This window comes from Prunus mume, linkage group LG2 (assembly GCF_029339155.1).
Source record: "Prunus mume cultivar Tortuosa linkage group LG2, ASM2933915v1, whole genome shotgun sequence".
Classification (NCBI taxonomy): domain Eukaryota; kingdom Viridiplantae; phylum Streptophyta; class Magnoliopsida; order Rosales; family Rosaceae; genus Prunus; species Prunus mume.
The window spans coordinates 13,508,682-13,529,091 of record NC_142699.1 but is presented as its reverse complement, the minus strand read 5'-3'; the positions used below and the strand labels follow the sequence as shown (position 1 = coordinate 13,529,091).

The 20,410-nt window shown below is 43.1% G+C and overlaps 3 protein-coding genes across 3 annotated transcripts; 2 read left to right on the top strand and 1 right to left on the bottom strand.

Moving 5' to 3' along the window:
• Positions 1–2,300: 2,300 nt before the first annotated feature.
• Positions 2,301–5,202, top strand: LOC103320920 (thylakoidal processing peptidase 1, chloroplastic-like). The gene is made up of 6 exons (XM_016792389.2): positions 2,301–3,337; positions 3,580–3,648; positions 3,767–3,835; positions 3,951–4,037; positions 4,145–4,212; positions 4,354–5,202. Exons 1-6 carry the CDS (start codon positions 2,633–2,635, stop codon positions 4,472–4,474), a joined length of 1,119 nt encoding a protein of 372 aa, XP_016647875.1. The 5' UTR covers positions 2,301–2,632; the 3' UTR covers positions 4,475–5,202.
• An 885-nt stretch (positions 5,203–6,087) lies between these two features.
• LOC107880404 (signal peptidase I) lies at positions 6,088–7,937 on the top strand. Its single transcript, XM_016791768.2, has 3 exons — positions 6,088–6,329; positions 6,426–6,737; positions 6,992–7,937. The coding sequence occupies exons 1-3, from the start codon at positions 6,228–6,230 to the stop codon at positions 7,736–7,738; spliced, it is 1,161 nt and encodes a 386-aa protein (XP_016647254.2). The 5' UTR covers positions 6,088–6,227; the 3' UTR covers positions 7,739–7,937.
• Positions 7,938–8,093: 156 nt separating this feature from the next.
• Positions 8,094–19,084, bottom strand: LOC103320773 (protein NRT1/ PTR FAMILY 4.6-like). Its single transcript, XM_008222495.2, has 4 exons — positions 18,873–19,084; positions 9,419–9,859; positions 9,177–9,301; positions 8,094–9,090 (listed from the first exon to the last, which is right to left on the bottom strand). Exons 1-4 carry the CDS (start codon positions 19,068–19,070, stop codon positions 8,223–8,225), a joined length of 1,632 nt encoding a protein of 543 aa, XP_008220717.2. The 5' UTR covers positions 19,071–19,084; the 3' UTR covers positions 8,094–8,222.
• Between the last annotated feature and the right edge of the window lie 1,326 nt (positions 19,085–20,410).

Sequence of the window (20,410 nt, the reverse complement as noted above, 5' to 3'; positions counted from 1 at the left end):
AAAAGAATTGGTCAATCGTTTGATGTTAATGAAGTTCCAACCTCAAAAATTGAACTTTCACTAATTTATCAGTTTTGACTGTTATAAGCAAATACATGTATAATGTCTCTTTTTCCTATCTTTTAGGCTTCTGCACTTTTCTTTATTTTATTTTTTTAGTTTAAGTGCCAGTTTGACATTATTTATTTGGGGTGATAAGTGATTTTTAAAAAATTTATAGGAGCCTAACCCGTTTGGTAAACTATGAGAAAATAACTTATTGTTAAAAATTGTTGTGAGATAAAGCTAAAGGGAAAGCATTAATGAGGTTTTCATTTTCTGATTATACAAAAATCAGTTTCGAAGAGGCGTTGGGTTTAATAATTGTGCGGTAATCAGTTTTTGATTATGCATAAAATCAATACCAACAATATTTTTAACAAAAAATTTACAAAACACCAAACTGCTTTATCCACAAAAATCTAATAGTGATTATTTTCACAAAGCATAGTTATGCCAAACTTGCCATAAGCATCGTTTGACATTGCTTATTTGAAGTCATACACCTATTTTAGGTGTAGGTTACGTGAAACATTAATAATTTTTAATTAATAGATTATGCTAATGTGGCCGGTCAATTCAGGGTAAAATAGTACTTACTACAGTTTTTTTTTTTTAAAAAAAAAAAGAACCAAGAGGGATTCATCGTTTAAATGGATGGACATTGTGACGGATGCAGTTGCGTCAATTAATCAGAATTTGGATGAAGAAGGGATCAAGCGTTTTGAAAATCACAAATGTTTACATTATAATAATTCGTTTCCTTAATGTAATCAGCAATGTCGCTGACATATGCGCTTCCGTCATCAACCGCCTGTCCATCCATACCAAACACTCACCCAGTCAAGCCTAAGATGCGTCAAATTCAAATTGTCAAACAACCCTTTTCTTATCTCAATTTCCAGTTTACCCCATTTTATTATGGATTGTATTTTTGAAGACTTTAATTCGAAGCCTCGCAAACTTATTTTTTGAAGAAAACTCGCTCTACTCACATTGGTTATTCTATTTTTATTTTCTTCTGCCAACCATTGGAATTGGATTGTGTTTTAATTATCACTGAAGACTTACTTATTTATTATTTTATAAAATAAAATTGCAGTGGAGTTTCGCTTACCTAATATATATTTGTAGACGAAGTATGTGAAAGAAACTTACATATAACGATTGTATACACCACTTATTTAGAAATGGTACTACAATACTAACTAGGACTTTATTTTTACTTGCTCAATCTTTTATTACTAAATGACGTGGTATTGCCATATTGTTTGGTGATTGTAAAAAAATGAAATTCATAATGAGTTTAAATATATAAAAATAGACTACTTTTTGTACATAAGTTGATATTTAACAATTTAGGATATGAGTTGGTTGGAATATGAACGATCCTTTCCTGACTCATTGTAATCTATGTATACCAATTAAATATTATATTTTTAGATCCTTTTTCATATCTATTGCAGATACTAAGTACAGTCAAAAATTTGTATTCATTTTTCATAATATTACGCATGGATGAGATATATCATGGCGAATTCTTCAAAAGAAAATTGTGTTCATACAAAAGTTGTAAGACAAATAAATTATGTGGTTTATATTCCTATGGTATCCATCAACGGTTTCATCGTGCAAAGGATATTCCTAGGGCTATTATCGTCTTTTGGGATCTGAAAATTTTAATTTTTAGGAAGGTTGCAGGAAGGCGAGACAAATGTCATTCACATTAGAAGCCATTCCTTTGGTCAAAGTCATCCAAAATAATGGAAAACGACATCGTACTGTAGCCATTCTTTTGCATAAACTTCCGCGAAGAACCTCTCTACCTTATAATGGTTGAATGACCAAATTACCCCGGGAGTTATGTGGAATTTTCTTATTAAAATGTATAAGTTTACATTATAGTATAAATATCAAAATAAAATTATAATATTTTGTAAAATTGTCCCACATGTTTGATGAATTTAAAGATTAACTTTAAAATCTGAAAAAAGAAAAAAAGAAAAAAAAAGAGAGGGTAAGAGTAATCTGATAGTCGCACAAAGTGATGAGATAATAAGATTGATGTACTCAAATCTTCCAAAAAAAAAAAAGAGATTACTAAAAAAATCCGTATTTTGTGGCAAAAATCTGCACAGAAAGAAATGCATCTCATTAAGGAGACAAAGGCACAATCGTAAATAAGGAAAGAAACGAAGGCCACTTTTTAATAGAATTTCAGCCGCCGTTCTATTAAACCTATACTCTTCCCCATTTGTCGCCCATCTTGGTATTTTCTGGCGTCTCCAAATCCACCTGCTCCTGACTCGTGAGTCGTGAGCCCTTCACTCTCTCTCTCTCTCTCTCTCTGGTGAAGCTCGGATTCACCATCTCCGAGCTTTTCCATAAACCCTAATTTTTCAAATCCCCAAACACCTCCAACTCCTTTCCTCAGCTGTAACCCGGCCTTTCAATTCACCGTTCCCTTCCTCGCTTCACTGTCTTGCACGACCGAAATGGCATCCATTGTTTGCTAGGGCTCTCTAGATCAACTTTATCAGTCTCCGAGAGCACACTGCACCACATCTTCACCAACCTAATCAAATTCGTATTCATGGCTATCCGCGTCACGCTAAGCTTCTCCGGCTATGTCGCCCAAAATCTAGCATCCTCGGCAAATCTCCGGGTCGGAAATTGCCGAGGATTTCACGAATGCTGGGTCAGGTCTCGGGTATTCGGATCAAACCAAAAGCCCGAATTCGACCCCTCCGTCCCCGTCCGCAAGTATCACCAGACCCAATTCTCCCGTTCGAAGCCGAGCTCGCTGGCCGCTAAGACTTTGCCGTCCTTGTACACAGCCCTCGCCGAAGAGATTCTCGGCGAGAGTTCCAAGAGCCCGATCGTCTTGGGCTTGATATCGCTCCTGAAGTCAACGGCTTTCGTTGCGGGTGTCTCTTCAGCTCCGTCTGCTATGGGTATTTCGCCGTTCAAACCCGGTTCGATCATGCCTTTTTTACAGGTCTCCAAGTGGCTTCCCTGCAACGAGTCTGTTCCTGTGTCTATACTGAAGGAAGTGGACAAAGGCGGAACCTTGTGTGTGGATGAGATCGCTGAGGTCCCGCGGTTGACTAAAAAAGAATTGGGGAGGAGCGGTTTCTTATCGCGCTTGTTGAATTCTTGCTCGGAGGACGCTAAGGCTGTGTTCACTGCTGTCACTGTTAGTGTCTTGTTTAAGTCCTTCTTGGCCGAGCCCAGATCGATTCCCTCCACTTCTATGTACCCTACTCTGGATGTGGGAGATCGCGTTTTAGCCGAGAAGGTGAGCCCATGTTCATATCAGTATATTTAATTGGTGGAATTATGTTGGTTTTTTGATTAATTGATAATTGATTTAATATTCATTAGTACAAAATTGTGAATTTGGAATTGGGATATGTAATGTTATGTTTGCAAGTATTATTTGGTTGATTTCGTAAGTGTGGAAACCAGATTTTCTGTCAAAGTTTTATTTTTGAAATTGCTTATGCCCATCTGATTTATATCCTTCCTTTGATAAATCAGGTTTCATATTTCTTTAAGAAGCCTGAGGTTTCAGATATAGTAATTTTCAAGGCACCTCCAATCTTACAGGTATTGTGTACAATCACATTTTATAAGGATTTTCGAGGAACCTCCAATTACATTTTGTAAGAGTTTTTGACATGTGGGTGCTGACATTATTTTCTTGTGTTTTTCGTGCACTCTGTAGGAAATTGGTTATAACTCGGGCGATGTATTCATTAAAAGAATTGTGGCTAAGGCTGGAGATTGTGTTGAGGTATAAATCTCATTAATCTTGAAGTTGTTGTTTATGGCTCTGGCTGTACTCATAGAAACGAAAACATATGTATTTTGTTTTTTGACGTGTTTTATTTTGTGTGTCTATGGAATAGGTTCGCAATGGAAAATTGCTGGTAAATGGTCATGTTCAAGATGAACATTACATATTAGAGCCGCTTGCTTATGAAATGGATCCAGTGGTAAGCATCCTTTTCTAGGTTTATCTTTTCCTTCAGTTGATTTGCTTATGGTGACACTGAGAATTGTGCTCACAAAAGCATTGCAATCTGTTTGCTTGATTTTGCAGCTCATTCCAGAAGGCTATGTCTTTGTAATGGGAGATAATCGGAACAATAGTTTTGACTCTCATAACTGGTAATTCTAAACTCTTAGTATTGCATTTTCTGGTAAAAAAAAACTGTTAGTAGTGCATATGAATATTTAAGAAGATCATTATTCTTCAAACTGAATTGTTATATCCCTGACATGCCGATGTGGTTAACTTCTTGTGTTCAGGGGTCCACTTCCTGTCAAAAATATTCTTGGCAGATCAGTATTTCGCTATTGGCCTCCCTCCAAAGTATCCGACACCACGTTTGAACCACAAGTAGCAGACAATGCTGTTGCAATTTCTTGACACATTGCCCTCTGTTTGCTGGGGGGGAGGACCTCAGAAGATTTTCTTCTTCTCTTTATCAAGATATTGAATTTGTTTACACCACTCTCTTGGTTCATTGTTGGGCACTTTGAACGTGCTTTGGATGGATATCTTATCCGTCAGTCTGAATCTGTATGACTTTTAAACTTACGTTTGACAAGAGAGTGGAGAAAAAAAGATGAAGCTAAGCTATCATCTTGTCTGATTCATCAATTACTTTGTTCATATATGTTGGGAGGTTCAGCTGCTGCCATACATGAGGTTTTAGCACCTGTGAGAGACCAAATATCTGAAGGGAAAGATATGGCACCGATCGTGCTGAGTGAAGGTATGATTCTGATTGCCTTTGAAGCTGGTGGAGATGATTCTTATGATGCGGTGAGATGGACATGGTAGACGCAGATGGTTCTTTACAGGATATGCTGAAAGCCTCGGCAGATGAATTACGTTGGACTCCCTTTTCGTGTTGCCTGTAGGCTTGCTTCCAAGCATCTTTGTAATGACGTCTTTGGAGTTGGAGTTTGCTGTTCCAACGTGCATTTTATCAAGACGCATTCTTTATCTGTGTAAATCGTTTTTGGTTAGTAATTCTGATCAACCTGCTTTTGATTGAGTTGATCGTACTATTACTATTATTTTTACTGTTGTTGTGATAAAGCCTACAGCGAAAAATGTCAATTTTAACATTATTCTGGTTTTGTTGATTATGGCTTCTCTCACCCGCATTCTCTAATAATAAAGATCATATAATTAGAAAACTACTTATCCAGCATTACTCTGGTTTGGATTGTTCGATTTTTCAGTTTAACTGGTACAAAAAAACCAATCTGATCCAAAATGGTCACAAAACAAAAACAAATCCCCATCAATCCAAATGAATTTATCTTCTAAATGGAATTTCGAAACCTTTTATTCAATTTTCAAGTTTATGAAACCTCTTCGATTCAATACCCCCCAAAAAAAACTTGAAAACTGAACAGAACCAGCACAGCTATATGATTAACTAATAATAGCAAAAAATCAAAAATGAAAAATAAGAAAAGCGGCGGTAAATTGGGGGTGTTTGGTATCCTATTCAAATAGGGAACTTAAAAACTTTGATTTTTCTTAAAAACAATGAGTTCTTAAATATATTTTTAAAGATTCAAAAACTTGTTTGGTATGCAACTTGAAAATTATTTTTAAATCTTAAGAATTTGAGAACTTGTAGATTGTTAAAAAAAAAAACTAAAAAAACATATATTTTTTCATACGTAGAGCCATGTTTATGGGTGGCCAGTCACAGGTCACAAGCCTGAATTTTGGGCCCAAAAGCCCAAAATTATCCAACCCAGTTAAAAGCACCTATGATGGGTTCCGCAAACAAAAAGGCCCAAAATTATCGATGCAACTGCTTTTAGTTGTTTTTGAGTTCGAGTTTCTAAAAATAGGCTATCAAACATGTTTTCTTTGTTTTGAACTCAAATTCTGTTTTTAAATTTAAAAAGTTTGATTCAAGTTGAATATAAAACATGCCCAACTGAACCGTCTGATGAACAAGGCCTAGTCATCAATCATTCATCCCAAACGCAAAACGCAAAACGCAAAACGCAAAACGCAAAACGCAAAATGCAGAAGCAAACATGGCGGTTGTTGTAGTGGTGGTTAAGTCGGTAGTTCAGGAGAGAGAGTGGGATGCGATCCCTTTCGCTTGGTCAGTGGTTCAAGAAACGTACAATTACAATTTACAAAGATGAGGAGGACCGGCACTCTCCTCGTCTCCCTCATCCTCTTCCTTATATTCCCACTTCAGTCAATTCTTGCTTTTAATTCTTCCACCACCCAAATCTTGCAGGTACATCTTCCTCCTCCTCCATCTTATTTACATGATTTCTTCTCTCTTTGATTTTTAATTACGACTTTTCCTTCCCATTTTTTGCCAAATTTGAAGGATGTGTTAAAGAAAATATCGGCCAAGCACAAGTGGTATTTGCAGGACATCAGGGTTTCGAGGTTGGATGCCAGCAGGGTTCGCTTCGGGAGCGCCCAGCGATATGAGTTCCGGGTCGGATTCGGGAAGATCCCCGTAGGGGTCTTGTTCTCCGACGACGTCTCTTCCTGGAAAAAGTTCAGGCAACCCAGAACCCATTTCGGCTCTCTCGTTAAGGAGCTCAGCTCCATGGCTGTAGTTGACACCTTCAAAGTGGAGGGTCCCTTTGAGTTACGGGTCGGCGGCGCCCATCACTTCTCCCTTTCATTGCCGGTACGCTCTATTTCATAACTCAGTGCTTAATTGAATCTTCAATTTCAGAGTTTTAATAGTTGCATCGATTCAATCTTCAAACTTTCTTTCAATGTTTAAATGGTGTGGTGTGTGAGCTTTTGATCAATTTTCTGCACAAATAGCTAGCTCAAGAATTACACTTGCAATGATCTCTTATAAGCTCAACACTACATATAGTACTGGGTTGAACAGTGAGTGTGTTTTAATACATTATTGGCGTTTATATATTGTAGATGAACACTACATACAGTGGGTTTAAAAGGGTTCTTGTTGGTAAAGGCATCACTGTTGAAGTAAGTGGAGCTATAGAAGTCTCTGTGTTTCATGCATCTGATCTTGGTTTATCATCAAAGGGAAGTGGTGCTATTGGCAAGGAGAAAAGTGAGTTTTGGCCTATTTGGCATTCGTACTGCACACCATTATTTCCTATTCGTGTTTTAGGGCCTGCAACGTTGGTTGCATACAAGACTCGAAATCCTGATGCCCACATTGAGACCAAATTTATGTCCAAGGAGATAATTGAGTTCTTGCCAGAGAAGTGCTACAGAAGCCATGCTTACAAGAAGCGGGATTGCCCCATTGATTCTCTACGTTCGAGGATATCTATGCTGGAAAGAATTTGGAAAAGCTTTCTTGGTGATAGAATTCGCCAAAGCGGTTTGTCAGGATTTGTTGAAGGGAAAATCAAAGCTTCAACTGTTGTCCGTTTCAAGGTTGAGCTCGAAAGGGAATTTCGGAGGAATGGTGCACTCCGGGGCAAGGCAGGGTGGAGAACTAGGCCCGCTGTTGAACGGGTTTGGTTTGAAGTTTTGGCAAGAGTGGAATTTGGGAGGGTGAAGCCTCTCTTGGTTAAAAAGATTAGGCCCTTCATTGTAGCAGATTCGGTTGCGTGGAGTAGTTTGATGTCCAATATTTCCTTCACCAGGTCCTCATCTGTCCTTGTACCTTCTGAGGCGCTAACGTTGGATGTGAAGTGGTAGAGTAAACATGTTGTAACGTAGTACTCTTGTTTGAGAATGTTTTACAGATTAAGGTGGCAAGGGGTTGTCTGTGTCCTTGCCCTTTCTCGGGATGATGGATGAAACAGTACATGTCAATTGGTAAATAACCCTCTTAACTGGTTTTGTAAATAGATTGTTCATTGAAAGGAAACAAACGTTACACAGAAGTTTGATCTTATTTTGATTTTGACTTCATTACTAGTTTCGACTAACTTTGGCCTTGTGTGTTTTTCTTTTATTTTGTATTTCGACTTTTAAAGGAAATCTTAAGCTTTGATCTTCTTTCAAATATAGAAATTAAATTAGATAATTAGAAGGAAAAAAAACCCGTTAGAGAGGAAATGGCTAGGTTTAATACAACAATGAAACCAACTTTTATAAATAATTATTGGATCTGATTACAATATTATATCCTAATTATCCGTTGAATACCACAATAAAACCTTTAATTCTAGCCTCTTACCTAGGCTTTTACCATTTCAACCTTTCCGTTCAAGTCAAGTTGCTTGAAAACTTCGACCTTTTTGTACTTGTACCAAGATGCACAGATCAAATAAGCTACAAAATTCAGTACACTCAGCCCTGCCAACAACCAGTAGAAATAATTCAGCTTGTCTCTGTTCAAGTTATTACTAGCCAGCCACCCTCCGCTGACTTTATTGACCACCTCCACCACCATTGAGCTCAAGAAGTAGCCAAATGCCATCGAACACCATGAGATGGCTGTGCTCAGTGACTTCATACCAGCTGCGCTCTCAGCATAGAAAAACTCCAAGAGCCCTACCAAAGTAAACATATCTGCTGCTCCAAAAATAGCGTACTGCAAGCCCAGCCAAAACACGCTCATCGGCAGAGGCTCAATACTGTCCACCATGTTGTGTTCAATGGCCACAGATTTTCTGCGAGTCTCTATGAGCGCAGCAACCGCCATGGAAATAACTGAGAGCACCAACCCAACCGCGATCCGCTGAAGGTGTCGTATCCCAGTTGGAATTCCAGTGAATTTTCGAGCAATTGGCACAAAAACTCTCTCGTATATTGGGATGAGAAAGAACATAAACAGCAAAGGGATAACTGGGATTGATGGGCCGGGAATTTTGAAGCCAAGAATATGCGTGTCCATGGTATTGCTTTGTTGGATTGAGAAGGTCTGAAGCTGTGCCATGCACGTGTTCATGAAGACAGTACTGAATATGATTGGGAGCATGCGAATTAGGTGCTTTGTTTCTTCAACTTGCGTGACTGTGCACAGGTTCCAGGATCCATGAGCTTTAGATGTTGAAGAACCATCAGCAGTAGTGGCACCAAAGATTGCCGCCCGGTCCAAGAATCTGCAAAATTATATTTACTACTAAGCTTATTTGAAGTAGGACTGCAGGAGGGGGCTGGATTTCAAAGTGTAGTTATTTTAATGTACCTGAATTGATCTGTTCTCTGAAGAATTTCATTTTGTTCCCCTGCTTCTTTGTCATGGATCTCATGTAACTCATCTGCATTCTCCGGAATTGGAAGCTTTCGGTTTTTGGTAGCAGCCACAAGAACCTGAACATTCAAAAACAAAACTATAAATCAATATTGAGGAACCAATAACTTTATGAGCATATATAACAGAGCAGAGTGATGCAGGGGACCAATTATTGACACAAAACTTGTGGCTACCTGTAGGATACTTAGGAGGGGGCTGCCCTTGGGAACATTGTTTCTGTACAGAGACTTTCCCATGCACACAAACACAACAGCAAAGAAGACTGCCATGGTACACAAAGCGAAGGCCAAGTCCCAGCCCCGGTTCGAGCTTATCCATACAACAATAGTGACACCAAAAATGGCTCCAATGGTGAGGCTGAACAAGAACCAGTTGAAGAAGCTCGACAACTGTGCTCCCCCGTTCGGGTCCTTCTCATCAAATTGGTCAGCTCCCAAAGCTGGTAAAGCCGACTTGACGCCGCTGGTGCCTAATGCAATTAAGTAGAGGCCAGTGTAAAGGATCGCAAGTTGGTTTGTGTCTGCAGCCTCGCATGTTTGGCCTGGTGTAACATTTTGGCATGGGAACGGTCTTAGCTGGTGGAAGTGTGCTTGTACAGTTAACAACCCAAGTCCCTGCAAATGTGGAAATCATGTAATTAAGCATAAAATTCAATTGGAGGAGTTGTTTATTGAAGCTATTGCAATTAGATGATAGAAAAGTTAACTAATAATTTTTGTCTATTGGTTTGTAAGAGGGATGGGACTGGAAAGTTGCAAATATATTAATCCTGTTTACACCATAATCAACCGAGCATACCCAGCACCAAGAGCATCAACACCATGACACATGTCACCACCACAGCGACTTGCGCAAAGTCCCACATCGGAAAACTACACAAACCTCCCACTTTCACCTCCCTATAAATAGGGAATAGTATCCATGTGAAAAGGGGACTTCCTCTCTCCACTTAGAAGAGGATCCGGGTCTTAGAGCTAGACCCTAGGGCCGGGGACTCTCTTCTAGATCCCTGACCTGGGCATCTCACTTGTTATCTTTATATTCGGGTCCAACCCCATGTACAAATGTAATCATACACTATTATAATGAGAACATACTTCTCCGTGGACGTAGCCCATTCATTAAGGGTGAACCACGTATATCTTGTCTTCTTTACATTTATTGCTTGCCCAAGTCTTTATACACATGCTTAAGGTCCTCACCTTCATTCATCATCCATCACACCTCATCACTAAGTTGAACTTAATCTTGGCCTAACCATTTTGAGCATCAACAGTTTGGCGCCGTCTGTGGGAATCGACACAAAAGGCTTATGTCGTTCTCCACTTCCTCAGTGCCCTTCGGCACCCATACAATCTTCATCATATAGCTTGTGCGATGCCTTAGGCACCCAGCCATCAACCGGCCCTGCTGCTCATGCCTAGCCATAATGCCTTGTCCCAATGCGAGCTTTGTGCTGCCTCCGGCACCCTCGTGCCTAGTCACATCGCCTTGCGACACGCAGGCTTTGTGTTGCCTTCAGCACCCTCGTGCCTAGCCACATCGCCTTGCAACACGCAAGCTTTGTGTTGCCTTTGGCACCATCGTGCCTAGCCACATCGCTCTGCGACACGCAAGCTTTGTGTTGCCTTCAGCACCTTCGTGCTCAACCATATTGCCTTGCGACACGCAAGCTTTGTGTTGCCTTCAGCACCCTCGTGCCTAGCCACATCGCCTTGCAACACGCAAGCTTTGTGTTGCCTTTAGCACCATCGTGCCTAGCCACATCGCTCTGCGACACGCAAGCTTTGTGTTGCCTTCAGCACCTTCGTGCTCAACCATATTGCCTTGCGACACGCAAGCTTTGTGTTGCCTTCAGCACCCTCGTGCCTAGCCACATCGCCTTGCAACACGCAAGCTTTGTGTTGCCTTTAGCACCATCGTGCCTAGCCACATCGCTCTGCGACACGCAAGCTTTGTGTTGCCTTCAGCACCTTCGTGCTCAACCATATTGCCTTGCGACACGCAAGCTTTGTGTCGCCTCCGGCACCATCGTGCCTAGCCACATCTTGTGTCGCCTTCGGCACCATCGTGCCTAGCCACATTGCCTCGCGACATGCGAGCTTTGTGTTGCCTTCGGCACCATCGTGCCTAGCCACATTGCCTTGCGACATGCGAGCTTTGTGTCCCCTTCGGCACCTCCGTGCCTAGCCACATTGCTTTGCGACATGCGAGCTTTGAGTTGCCTCCGGCACCCTAGTGCCTAGGCACATCGCCTTGCGACGTGCAAGCTTTATGCCTTTGGCATTCCTTTGCCTTCGGCATCTTTGTGCCTAGCCATATCGCCTTGCGACATGCAAATTTTATACCTTCGGCACCCTCTTGCCTAGACACATTGCCTTGAGACATGCAAGATTTGTGCCTTCGGCATCCCTTCGCCTTCGGCACCCTCATGCCTAGCCACATTGTTCTGCATCACGCAAGTTTTGTGTTATCTTCGGCACCCGTGCCTGGCCACATTGTCTTGCGACACGCAAGCTCTGTGTTACCTTCGGCACCCCTGTGCCCAGACACATCTCGTGTTGCCTTTGGCACCCCTATGCCTAGCCCCTTACAAGAATTTGCACCTCAGGCTCGGCTCCAAGGCTTGACAAAAGCCCAAGTATTCGCAAGAATGTTATTGATGACCATCAGCCATCATGCGCAAAAGCTTCACAAAGCCCCACTAAGACTGCCTATTTGCCTGCCGAAAGGTGGGAACCCAATCAAAGAACATCATGACATCCAGAACTGCCCAGCCAGCAAATAAAGCACTAAGTCCAGATGTCATCTCCATTACCACCCTCTAATTACGTGGGCAACAGCTTCCGTCCAAAGCTAAAAAAGCAATTCCAAAATTCCACTCCAGGAGAAAGCGGTGGACCCCACCTCTTGCATATTAGTTATTACAAATTGGCCTATGAAGCCAATTGCCCAAAATTTTCAAACAAACATAGAAGAAAACATCAAACTGATTTGCCGGACCCAAAGACCCACTTGCCGAGTCTTGGTGGGAACCCGGGGGCTCAGCCTATTTCCTCCAAAATCAAGCACAAACCAAGGCAACCCAGGTCCCTCTTGCCGAAACTAGAATGCCAAGTCCCACTTGTAATGAGCTCACAACGGAGGAGTTGTGTTTTTCTCTGGACACCCAAACAACAAGGCTCAAGCTCCAAGCACAACGCAAATCATCCTGACTCAGCTACTTTGCCAACACCTACAAAATATGGAGACTTAGCCAACTTGCCGAACGGCAAGGGATGGGCAGCAACAAAATGGAGGCCTCCAAAATGGCAGCAATTTACCTCAGAAATCGGATCTAGACACCCAAGTCACAAGGAAAGCCCAGTTTTGCCAAAACCGGCTAATCCCCGAGGTCCAACAGCCCAGCTTGTACCAATGCTCTACACACCCACAAGCAACAAACAAAAATCATCAAGGCAAGTCCCAAGTTACTTGCCGAAGGCTTAGTTCCAGAACCTACGGAATTTCAAATAGCCAAGCTCACGGGTCCATTCAACTCAATCCAGACCTAGCGTCCAAATTTCTTTTCAGCACCCCGCTCAAAATCCAAACAACCAAGGCTCACACGGTCACGGCTCCAAGGTTTTACAAGGATGCTCAACAAAATGCTCAAGACAAGGCACCCAGCTCTATTCGAAAGCCCAGAGCCAAGCCGAAAGGAACTGCCGAACGGCAGGCTCCATGCATAAATTTTTGGAGGCTCAAAAACTCACAAAGTGCTTGATCTCACCGAAGGAAACAGACCCCAAGTCTTGCCGACACCTACAAACCATGAGGACTTAGTCACCTTGCCGAAGGATCAGCTCCAAAATTCAGTCCCAAACTCACGGCAGAAATTGATCAAGACACCCACCAACCAAGTCTGCCGAAGGGCTGTGTGCCGTGCCAAATATCCAAGCTCCCACCAGCCACCACCAAGCTTGCCGAAAAACCGGGACTAGGTACCTTGCCGAACGACAAGTCCAGAGAAAATCAACCCGACGCCTGCCGACAATGAACTATTGGACTTTCCCAAGCAACGAATCGAGCCCGCTATCCTTGCCGGCCGTAGTGCCGACGCCTTGTGAGACCCACTTACAAATCTCACTTCCCAAGGACATCGCAAGGGCCCTCACGGTTTCAATCAATCCTTGCGTTCGGCAAGGGTTGAATGTGGCTACCGGCTAGCTCCCACCCAACTCGAGCTCAAACCCACCAAACAGGACCAGCTCAATCACCCAATCCAAATTGACGAAAAACAGGTGGGGCAACCTAGACCACCGCAAATGCCCTACCGAACGGCGGGAGCCGTGAAGGAATTTCCGAGACCCTCGTTTGAACCCATCAGACTCGGACGCCGAACCTTGCTGAACACGCAAGCGTCTGCCAAAAATACCTGCAATCACCCTTGCCGAATGGCAAGGGCTGTTGGTTGTAAGGGTGACTTCAAGAACCCAAGTATACGGGCTCACGGTTCTTCAGCTCTAATATTCTTCTCCAACAAATTTTGGATGGCATGAACAGCTAATAGGGGACTTGCACCTCTTCTCCAATCTTTGGACTCACCTTCTCGGACTTGCGAACCCAACTTCACCAAGCTCCAATTCTCGACCTGCTCAAGACTTGGAACCAGCACAAAACGGAGGAGTCATGATTTGATCAAGACACCCGCTCCAAGAGCCCAGCCCACTCAAAGGCCAAACCGTGCACTTCCAAAACTCCAATGGTCCGGCTCCAAGAAAATTATCAATATCCTAGCTTCACCCCTCCTACCGAAGCTTCAACCACAACAACACCAAATTTGGAGGGTCCAGAACCTCCAAATTCAAGAAAGGGGTGGGTGGAAGAAGAATGGGGATGAAACTCAACGGGTGCCAGTCCGTTGTTGACTCGAAAGACACGCCTAGATCCAGGTCATGTTCCAAACCTGCCGAAGGGAGGGAGGCTTTGAAACTTCCTCTTCACATAAGTTGCCAAACGGCACCCCTCAAAAAATCTTACCCTTGCCGAACCATGAGCTGCGTAAAACACTAACTAAGGGCCCAAGATCACCTTCCAAAGGCCTAGCTCCACTCGACAAACTATTCAGCAAGGTCGAACACCTGCCGAAGGTTCAGAGCACAACAGAAAATCAGATATCAACGCTCCAAATCAGCTTGCCAAAGACCCCAACACTTTCATGAGGTCTTAAAATTTCTCAAGCCACCCTTGCCGAACGGCAGGGTTGAGCTTTGGATAGAAACAACTCCTCTGCCGAAACAAAAGGCCCAACCACGCTTTAAAGGAAGGGCCCCTCGTGTAGCTTAGCCAACTTTACAAGCCCACTACATTGACCCAGCCCCAAGCTTGCAACCAACCCACTCAAGTGATCCGGACCTAGCTCCGGACTTGCCAAGAAGAACCCGCCGAACAAAAAATGAGCACAACATATGTATAGTTTCTCAACCCACCCTTGCCGAACGGCAAGGGCTGAGCAAACACAAACTGGCTTCACAAGATACAAGAGGCCAAGCTCTTTTTACTCACCAAGCTCAGCCCACTTCACCAAAAGCTTAGCTCCATACGACCTAGCCCCTCATCCGAAGGCACGACCCCGAGCTGACCTGCCGAAGGTTCAAACAAAATGCAGATAAAATTAGCTCAAGCTCACACCCATAACGGCAAAGTTCAGTGAATCAAGCTCTCAAGGGCCCGAACCCAAGTAGGGGCGAAACTAGCACCCTTGCCGAAGTTGGAACCAGCCCACTCAATTGCCGAACGGCAACCTCCGTGGAAGAACTTTGGGAGAAGCCTCAATCACTAGTGGTGCCAGGACCACAACAGCCCTTCTCACTTCAACCCCTTGCCGCAAAACCGCCAAGACCGAGACTCGAAGAGATCCGGCTCGTGTAGCCTAAACTTGCCAAAGGTCCACTCCGATCTCTTCCTTCCAAGAATCAACTCCAACCCACCCACTCTTGCTGAAGCACTGTGGTACACGAAAATACAATACACCGGTGGCTCACCTTGCCGGCCGTGACCGGCACCTTCGGATTCCTACAACAGGCCTCACGAAAATGGCTTTCCATCGACCCTGCCGTTCGGCAAGGTTCGATCCAAAGTCTAAAGCCGGCCCGACTCCACGGCTTGACAAAAACCCGTGCACTTCCAAAACTCCAATGGTCCGGCTCCAAGAAAATTATCAATATCCCAGCCTCACCAATCTGCCGAAGGAACAAAGGAACACCGCATGCCTCCAAAAATCTCAAACAAAAACCCTAGCTGCCCTTGTCGAGCGACAAGGGCTATCTGAAATTAGAGCAACCCTCCCCCAACGAACAAATGCTGAACTACAAACCTTGACTCGAGCCAAGGTAGCAGGAGTCCAACTCTATTCACGTTGACTCTGTTCTCACCGAACCCACTCCATGGATTCACAAGGGACCCACTCCATGGATTGACAGGGACCCACACAAGACCCAGCTCATGCCAAGGTACCTAGCCCCTTTTGATTTTACCTTGCCGAACGGCAGGTTTTGATTAAAAGGAGATGCGCACATCCCCTCCAACCCAGGGCCTAGCCTTGGTGCCAACATTTCAAGGCCCAACCTTGGCCAACCAAAAGCCCACTTCTTGTCTAAAATTCAAGCCCACTCCAAGCCAAGAAGGCCTCTCACGTTGGTCCAAAAACAAGGTCCTGTGGGTCACTCCACAAACAGGCTTGGAGGCTCGGATTGGCGCCATGCCAAAGGCCCAGGGGCTTAACCCCATCTGAGTAAATGGAGGTCTCAAGTGCCCACCAAAAAAAAAAAAAAAAAGAAAAAAAGAAAAAAAAAAGTAAAGGGGTGGGGCCACCTCAGAAGGACTATACACCCGGCTCCAAGCCACCTACCAAGGACTATACACCCCACTCCAAGCCACCATCTTGAAGGACCTAAGTCATCGACTTCCACCCAAAGATCCCCGGCTCAGTGTTTTCAAACACCCTTGCGAAACCAAATCTGGAATGCCAAGCTTGCTGAACGAAGGGACTTGTGATGCACCGACGGGAGAAACAAAAGACCCAAGCCAAGTTGGGTCTCTTGCCGAACGACACCGCCGCCTAAAATTCTTCCTCCTCGCAGCCTCTCAAGGCCCACTCCAAACTCTTGCTGAACCTGCAGAGTCGCAGGCCTCTCCGAACGGCGGGTTTCGTACTCGGACACCTTAACTAAGGGACTCGGTCACCTTGATGAGAATGCCCACTCAAGAGTACCGGCTGTGAAAAATAGGGGACTTGGCTCTGTTGCAGCCCACTCCTATTTTCAAACCTGGGCCTTAGCTTCCACCAAAAGAAAAAGAGGAAATAAAAAGTCTCACTATTGCTTGCCGAACGGCAAGGTTCATAAGGAGAGATATATACCCCTCACAATTGAAACACCCTAGCAACTAAGGAATGGGACACTGCCGAAGCCCATTTGTGGAACTCAGGCAGTTCCAGTAAAAAAAAAAGGAGGCACACCAATCCTCATCTAAACCTAGCAACTTGAGCCAAGCCTTGAAGACACTTGGAGGGGCCCAGCTTCAAAATCCCTTGAGAGATACTCACAATACCTTTTGCCAATTCATATTTGGCCAAGACCTATTCCTTTTTTCTTTTCTTTTTTAACCACCTGCCGAAGCATGGAGAACTTGCACAGACAATTCATATTTGGCCATCTTACCAAAGCAAAGACAACCCATTATTCCTCAAGGCACAGCTTTTTACTCAAGGGCCCAGCCCCATGCAAAAGAAATAAGGGCCCAGCCCTTGCACACTGGTCAGCCCAAGCCACTATATTTAAGAGGCTCACAAATTTTCCCCAAGCCCATGCCACATGGCCATCCAAAAAAAAAAAATTGCATGGCTTGCATGGCTCACCACAATTCAAACTAGTCCAGCTCCAAAATGGCCCAGCTCCTCAAATCCTTGGCCAATACTCACAGCTCCCGTGCCTACACAAAAAGCCCAGCCTGTTGACCCCAGGTCTTTTCCAATAACTGAAAAATAATTTCCTAAGTCCCAGCTCCAGGCACAAACTTAAAGAGCCCGGCTCTTTACTTTTTGAAATTTTTCTCCCCAAGCACACAAAACCCCAGCCACCTATGGCTCAGCCAAAACCCATGACCCAGGTCCTCATGAGCTCACACCCAAACTTTTGGAACCTACCGAAGGCCTAGCACACCAAGGTTTCAACCAAAAAAAAAAAGGGCCTAGCTTCCTTGCCGAACGGCAAGGGGCATGAAAGTTTTTGGGGATGCATGGCTTACAATTCTGGCCATTCAAAAAAAAAAAAAAAAAAAAAAGAGAAAAGTTGGGGCCACACTTTGCATGCTTGCATGGCTTAGGGAGCATTGAAACTAAAGGATACCAAAGGTGCTAAAAGCCCAACCCTTTTTCCCAAAGCCACCGAAGCATCAAGGCCCCCGCCCCTTGCGGCCCAGACCCACTTCCTCACCAAATGCCCAGGTACCCAGCTACCAACAATACTAACGGCTAACACAACTTTTCTTATACACTCTAAATAGTGACGCAACTTCTAGCTTGCAAACTTGGGGGACTAGGGAATGCCCTACGGCTCCCATCGAACCTGGAATGCTCAGTCACGATTACACAAAAACTCACAAGTTCCCAACCCGAAGTCACTTAATCTGCGAACTTGGGGGACTACTGTTTACACCATAATCAACCGAGCATACCCAGCACCAAGAGCATCAACACCATGACACATGTCACCACCACAGCGACTTGCGCAAAGTCCCACATCGAAAACTACACAAACCTCCCACTTTCACCTCCCTATAAATAGGGAATAGTATCCATGTGAAAAGGGGACTTCCTCTCTCCACTTAGAAGAGGATCCGGGTCTTAGAGCTAGACCCTAGGGCCGGGGACTCTCTTCTAGATCCCTGACCTGGGCATCTCACTTGTTATCTTTATATTCGGGTCCAACCCCATGTACAAATGTAATCATACACTATTATAATGAGAACATACTTCTCCGTGGACGTAGCCCATTCATTAAGGGTGAACCACGTATATCTTGTCTTCTTTACATTTATTGCTTGCCCAAGTCTTTATACACATGCTTAAGGTCCTCACCTTCATTCATCATCCATCACACCTCATCACTAAGTTGAACTTAATCTTGGCCTAACCATTTTGAGCATCAACAAATCCGAAAAATATATATATACAAAGTCGACCTTATTTTTTATTGTTTGCATTTGATCATCAACCAGTAGCTACATGATATCTGCGTCAGCTATTATGTAGGTTGTCGATGATCTTCTGCTGACCATTGTGGCCAAGCTTTAGAATATATATGTATAATTGTTGCAGGCCATGGCTAGGCTTCAGAAAGTTTTTCTTTGGATGAATATCTTTTAGTTATTTTGGTTGTAGTTGTAGGTACATGCAACTTGCCACTCATAGTACAAACGGACAAATAAAAAGCACATAAATTTTCAGAAGAGACAATATTTTCAAACTTAGTCTTTCGTCTAAACAGTATCAGAACGAACAGAGTAGAATTAGTAGTAACAGAACTAGCAAGTGTAAGAAAAAAATTCATCCAATTTCTGAGTTCTTCTTGTAGAAAAACGTACCAGTAATTCGATGAATCCGAAGATGACACATGTTTTGAACCTTGACCAATAGGTATCAGATATGAATCCACCAACAAGTGTTAGTATAAATGCGGTTCCCATGAAATTGGTAAGGGTGGTGGCCGACTTTGTCAAGCTCAAGTTCATATATCCATAGAAGTAAGTCACAAGGCTCACAGCATTTGCAACAAATGACATGTTCTCAAGACCCTCCGTGGCTGCATGCATACATACATATGAATTTATTCACCATCAATAATTAAAAGAGAAATTAGAGTATGCAAAATGCAGAAAATGAGTGGTTAGTGTCAATTATTTATAGTCACCCACCGTATACAAAAAGTGCAGCTCGATTTCCTCCTAACCTTGCTGCCTGCTTAGGCTGCCCTTTAAATCCTCCGCGGATGCCCTGTTCATAATTTCAAATTAGAAACTGAATTAAGTACATAGAACAATAGCTGCCAAATGAAAACTCCACGTCGAATATGTAAAGGAATTTTCTTAGGTCCTAAAGAAAAACAACTTTGCTGAATTGAGAAGGCTTACCATTGTGGTAGCAAGGAACCTAAGGTGCACAAAGAAGCCTTTTGCTTCTCAGTTTTGTGGAGGTTGACTGAGTTTGATACTAAGCTCCAGTGATCACTAGCTTTATATATAGAAACTCATGGATGCTGCTGCTGCTACATTGACAATGCCAACAAAAAGGAACCAAGTGGCATCTCAGGAAACACTTGATTGGCTGCATTTTGTTTCTTAATTATCCAATCAGGGCATCACCATATTAGTGAGATGTGAGATATATCGGAGCTGGAAAATGTCAAACACCCAATTACCTCAATTATTGAGATGTGGAAAATTATGTTTCTTAATATGATATGAACTTCTCAATACCTCCAATGAATTTAGGCATACAATTTTTTTTTAATAGCTAAAATGTTGCCCCTCTATCTCCAAAAGAAAAATGCTTCATTATTAGGCCTTGAATAATTAATAAAAATAGAGATGTCGACTTGTACCGAAATAATTCGCAATTTAGTGAATATAATTAGCTTAATCTTTGGTTTCCAGAAAGTCTATCAACTCTTTCACTTCGCCCTAATAGGACCCCTTCATTATATTGGCCTTTATGTTTACAAGCTACTACATAGGTTGACAATTTGCATTCCAATCACAGCATGGCCTAATTGGTATGGTAATTAAAAGGGTTCATGAGGCGGCCGGGCGGGCTGCAGGTGATTATTTCTCAGGCATACAATTGTTGCTTGCAAAGGTTAATAATTAGGTGGCCTAATTAAGCTTTGCTAGTAGATTACAGTAGTCAATCAGATTTTGCCTTGGTGATTGGAAGTAGCACATTGCTTTCTTAAACATTTGATGAGGGTTCCTAAGTACTTGGTTTAACTGATGTCCAGAAAAGCCAAAGCACACCTGAGTCATCGTAATTGATCAAAGTGCTTAATTAAATTAAGGTTTTAAATAAAGTGTTATTTGGTCAGAGAGAGGCAAGAAGTTCAATTAGCCTAGAAGCAAACAAAGGC